General features: G+C 41.5%; 1 protein-coding gene across 1 annotated transcript; it reads left to right on the top strand.

The window, feature by feature from the left end:
- Positions 1-2,735: 2,735 nt before the first annotated feature.
- LOC126389324 (gastrotropin-like) lies at positions 2,736-4,214 on the top strand. The gene is made up of 4 exons (XM_050042955.1): positions 2,736-2,939; positions 3,033-3,193; positions 3,292-3,381; positions 3,854-4,214. The coding sequence occupies exons 1-4, from the start codon at positions 2,873-2,875 to the stop codon at positions 3,911-3,913; spliced, it is 378 nt and encodes a 125-aa protein (XP_049898912.1). The 5' UTR covers positions 2,736-2,872; the 3' UTR covers positions 3,914-4,214.
- Positions 4,215-5,637: the final 1,423 nt, after the last annotated feature.

The raw sequence follows: 5,637 nt of genomic DNA, 5'->3' as shown, positions 1-5,637 counted from the left end.
GAGCAGAGGAAATCTCTGCTTGTTGCTAGGCTAATTTATACAATGTAAAATGCCATAAGCGTGTGCTAATAACGTTAGCATGTTGTATTTGTTTGAAAAACATGTTTAGTATGACATTTGTTTTGTCGGTGAATCTTGTGAGTTGTAATGGAGCCGAATTTTGTAACGTTACCTTTGTTAAATGTTGCTGTTGTCCCTGGTTTTGTATGAGAAGAGGAAAAGATCGCTAGCTGCTAGGCTAGTTTATACAATGTAAAATGCCATAGGCTTGTGCTAATAACATTAGCATGTTGTATTTGTGGGGAAAATGTGTCCAGATAAAGACAAGTGCTTTGTCTGTGAATGCTGCGAGTTACAGTGCAGCTGACTTGTGTTTTTGTGTTTGAAATCATCTCTATTGAGCCATGTTTAATGTGTGTTTTGGGTGTGTTCTGAATCATCTAAATTTACAGCACTTCACAGAAATCCCGCTGCCGACCAGGGTTTTGGAGGTGTAACTGCAGAGTGACAGTCACACCACCGCACAAGTATGCTCACAAAGGCAAAGGCCACGGCGTAGCTCTGCCGCACAAGTATAAATCCCGGCTGCGCGCCATCCACCATCCCCTCAGTCAACTCATACGTCACTTTAGAAATGTTGATATCAAACGTACAAATTTAACGTATCCGTGGTAAGTAGAAACGTACAATGCCAACATTTTCCTCTGGCGACTGGGCTGATAATCCAGTCTTTAAAAAATGTACAATACCTGAGCAAATAATCATTTTATTGTCATTATTATCTTTACATGAATGTTATTCATCATCACATCTGAGCCCTTTAATGAGACCATAAGGCTCTAGGGATGTTACCATTGTTACTAGTGGCAATTAGCTAGGACTTAAGAAAATCTGTTACCTGGAAACAGTGTCTTATCAAAGGTTGTCTCATTCTGTACCAGTGATCAATTATGAAACATCCACTCAATAGATGTGTAGATGAAGCTGTTTATGGACTGTAATCATTTGCAACTAGGCTAAGGGGGAAGTCTTAAGTGAAGTAAACACATCTCTGCAAACAGACCCAAGCAGTTCATTCTCCTAAAGAGAGTGATATGACACAAAGCATGGATGAATTACTGAACCTACTTGAAGTGTCAGGGGCCCTCCTGCCCTTCACCTGCAAAATGTCACCCGAATTAACAAGTACCCACCAGGAGGAGACTCAAAATGACCTCACAGAAAGATAAAACAACTATAAAGATATGCAAAACAGCTGCAGAGAGGCACAAAGAGACTCACAATAAATATACGAAAAGGGGCAAAGCAATCAGACACAAAATTACTTCAGAAAGATAGACAGAGGCTCAAAATGACAAGAAGGGGCAAAATAACCACTGATACAAAAACCTACAAAGAGACACGAAACCACAGAGAGATGCGTAACAACTAGAGACACAAAAACAATAATAAAAAGAAGCTAAACAACTGTAAATCAATGTGTTTTCCTCCTGTGAAGGAGAGGTGGTGGGGCCTTTCTCTTTTGACTGTGCCCAGGGACCCATTGTCTCATAATCCGCCCATGCCACAACATTAAGCTAAAGTCACGATTCAGTACACTTTATCGCTCTTTTGTCTTACACTGTTGAATCATCCTCGTAGTATACTGAATAAATATTGTGTCTTTTGCACATATTGCAAAAGCAAAGTACCCCAGACGTCCCTCTCCCCAGCAATGCTTTCCAGCTCCTCCTGGGGCACCCCAAGGCGTTCCCAGGCCAGATGAGATATGTAATCCCTCCAGCGTGTTCTGGGTCTGCCCCGGGGCCTCCTGCCACTGGGATGTGCTCGGAACACCTCTAACAGGAGGCACCCAAGACGCATCCTGATCAGATGCCCGAACCACCTCAACTGACCCCTTTCAACATGAAGGAGCAGCGGCTCTACTCCGAGCTCCCTCAGGATGTCCGAGCTCCTAAGGCTGAGCCCAGCCACCCCACGGAGGAAACTCATTTCGGCCGCTTGTATGTATGTAATCTGACTGGTCAGACTGAAATCCACAGTACAAATAGCCAACAAATGGATCTAGCACATAGCATTAGTTTCTACAGTATCATTAACATTAGCCTCCCCGTGCTGTTTGTCATCTCCACACATTCCCTGAAAATCAGCACTATAAACCCACAGAGTGTAACCATATCAGTCTGTCTGATCCACTGGGTAAAAACTGCTGTACCATCTGTGGCTTTACCTGTAAAATTGAGTTTCCTCTTCTATAAAAGCCTGCACATGACTCCAGCTGTCATGCCACCAACACGCCATTCCAGCACCAAATACTGCAGTGAAGGATGGGAGTCTCACAGCTCCACAATAAACTCAACTAGAAACAGAGAAATCTTTATGTCTGATCTCTGGACGATCAGAGGAAGACAGCACTTAAAGTTATTATACCAAACCATTTTTAAAAAGGAACTTAACATGGCTCTTGTTTTTATAATAAAGCCCATCACTCCTACTGGTTATGATATGTCAGCTACCACTGGAGTGTTTAGACTTATTCTCTTTTCTTTTACGTTGTGAGTGTTTTACTGCACCGTACATGCTCAAACTTGCCAAGTGCAGGAAAAACCTGCCGCTGACGGGAACAGGGAAATACTTTGGAGTTTTTCCATATTACGACATTGTAGCATCAAGCAATGTAAAGACTGTGTTGGAAAAACACAGCTGACATTTTTCACACACACGTGGGGCACAGTGAGGTATGTGAGAGGAGAGGAAGAGGCAGGTGTGGCAGTGCTTCAATGAGAACAGAGAGAGTCTGTAGCAGGCCACTCCTTTTTCTCTGTGCGTCTCATAAACTCCTCTCTCACGTCGTCTCCTCTCTTATACCGTCATGGCTTTCGCAGGGAAATACGAGCTGGAGAGTCAAGACAACTATGAGGAGTTTCTGGAAGCAATTGGTATTTTTTTTTTTACTGATACATAAATGGATAATTGTGAGTCGTCATTCATTTAAACTTTCTGTTTTGGGATTTTCACCTGCTCTGTCACAGGGCTCCTCAACGCCAAGACAGACCACAAAGTGGTAACGGAGGTGGTTCAGGATGGGAACAACTTCACCTGGACACAAACTATTCCCAACTGGTCCTGGTCCAATAAGTTCACCGTTGGTCAGGATTGTGAGCTGACAACGATGAAGGGGGCCAAATTCAATGTGAGTTAATAGTAATAATTGATCTGCCACATTTTCACAACTTCTTATAAAGCTTAAGCTCATTGTACTTTCCCTCTGTGACCTTTTGTGACCTGTAGGCTCCTGTCACTATGGAGGGCGGCAAGATTTCAGTACCGTTTCCTCAGTACAACTTCACAGCAGAGATCATTGAGGATAAGCTGGTGATGGTAAGAGAAGTCAAGTGCATCTATAGAGTTTAAACAATGAATGTGCTTTTCAAAGTACAAAGAGATTAAATAAAGCAGAGGCATAATCAAATAAAAACAGTCATAAATGAGATGATCTAAGTGAATCAATAAACGCATAAATAGAAATATAAATGTAGATATTGTACATCTTGATAGAGTCACAAAAACAGCATTGCACAAATGAAATAAAATACAAGCAAGTAAAACACAGAGTATGATCATAGTTCACGTCATAAAGGTATCAGTGGAGGGAGGACGATCTAATTGCTAGTGACAAGTTACAGGGCCATCATCTGAAAATGCTCGATCACCTTTGGTTTTTAACTGCATGGAGTGGAGAGCACCAATTGGTCACCAGATCCGAGGGGTCGGGGGGTGAAACGGTGGATTTCATAGACATTGTAGTTTGTTTTATTTTCATCCCAAATCATCTTTCACTCTATCAATCTAGATCTGCAGAACTCCGGGAGAGAAGGGTGTGACTTTTAAAAGAGTTAGCAAGAGGATCTGAAGCTTCGAGACTCAACATGCAGCAACAAGTGGGAACGAGGCTGCACGCGGGAGGTAATGAAAGTGCTTCCTCCAGTTACTGAGGCAAGAGGAATACAGTAACCATCTGTAGTGAGGGGCAAGTGGAACATCTCTTGGCTTCACCGGACTGTATTTTGTGGTTTTACTTTCTGATCTAACTAAAGGGAAGGGGTAAAACTATATGTGCTGCATTTTTACAATGATGAATAACTCACCTGTACTAGTATCCATGTTTGATCTGATATAGATCACTGAAATATAGCATGTTTTGCCACCAATAATGGGATTTCCTTTCATTTGTCTCACACCTTTGAAGTTGTGTTATGGTCTCTGAATTAAAAAAGTATAATCGTACACATACACACTGCAAAGACAAACTACCATTTCAAAAGACGATAAACCAGATATGTTTAAAGATACTGTAGATTTATTATCCTCATGAGTTTGAATCCATGTGCAGGAAACAAACTGATATTTAGACATCTAACATGATACAGACACACCCAGCTAATATGTGCTGAACAAATAAGAGGATCCTGGTCTTATGTGTGTCATCTCCAGGCATCTCCAGTTTTCTACTAATGTGCCGGTTGCAGATATTTTCTTCTTGTATTCTCTTGTCTCCAGTCTACTAATCTCAATAAACAAGGATATTTGATGTGGGAAGTACTGGTGCTTAGTTAGTTAGTACTTGTTTGTATGTGGGATGTTGTGTTTGACATCCGATCATGGTTTATGGCTGATGACCTACATTATGTGTGCAGGGAGTGCAATTGTAAGTTTAGCTTTAGCAACAAGGGCTAAAAAGAGAAATAAGTTGAAGTCACACTAAGATTTCTGCAAACCATGGAAACGTTACATTTGTACGTTATCATGTCGCGGATGTCTTAAAATTTTACATTTCAATAATGTAAAATGGTTAAAGTGTGGTTACGTTTAGGCACAAAAACCACTAGGTTATGGTTTGGAAAAGGTTGTGTTTTGGCTCAGAAAATCTGCTTCTGCTGACACAATCCTGGCAGGAAACACACTGATTTTATGTCACTGCACCAGGTGGAAAAACAGTGACCGGTTACTAAAAAAACACCCATGTTTGATGACTAAAAACTGCTGGAAACAAGTAATGGGTCACTAAAAAACAAGCGATCTTGTTGTTTGTTGGTCTCCAGCAGTGGCCTGCAGTGGTCTGTGGCTTGACAGGTGTCTCACCCCGCGGGATTACACTTCTGCGTTGAATTGACATCGTAGCTACGGCGTAGGCCCCGTATCGGCGCAGAGCCTATGCCATTGCCTGAGGTGCACCTCCCCAGAAATGTAACTACATGTCGCGGCGACACAGACCTCCTGTCTATCTTTGTAAGCTGAAGCCATTTCCCTCAGTGGAAACGAAGCTTTTATTCACTTTTATTTCACAGATAAGAAACAATAAATTGTGAAGACAGTAAAGTCTCCACTAAAATAGCATTTTAAGTCTTGTGTGTGATTTATCCTGGCTTCATATGAGCAGAGGAAATCTCTGCTTGTTGCTAGGCTAATTTATACAATGTAAAATGCCATAAGCGTGTGCTAATAACGTTAGCATGTAGTATTTGTTTGAAAAACATGTTTAGTATGACATTTGTTTTGTCGGTGAATCTTGTGAGTTGTAATGGAGCTGAATTTTGTAACGTTACCTTTGTTAAATGTTGCTGTTGTCCCTGGTTT

Source organism: Epinephelus moara, chromosome 4, assembly GCF_006386435.1.
Source record: "Epinephelus moara isolate mb chromosome 4, YSFRI_EMoa_1.0, whole genome shotgun sequence".
Lineage (NCBI taxonomy): Eukaryota > Metazoa > Chordata > Actinopteri > Perciformes > Serranidae > Epinephelus > Epinephelus moara.
The sequence above is the reverse complement of the archived record's forward strand: the minus strand, read 5'-3'. Positions and strand labels throughout refer to the sequence as shown.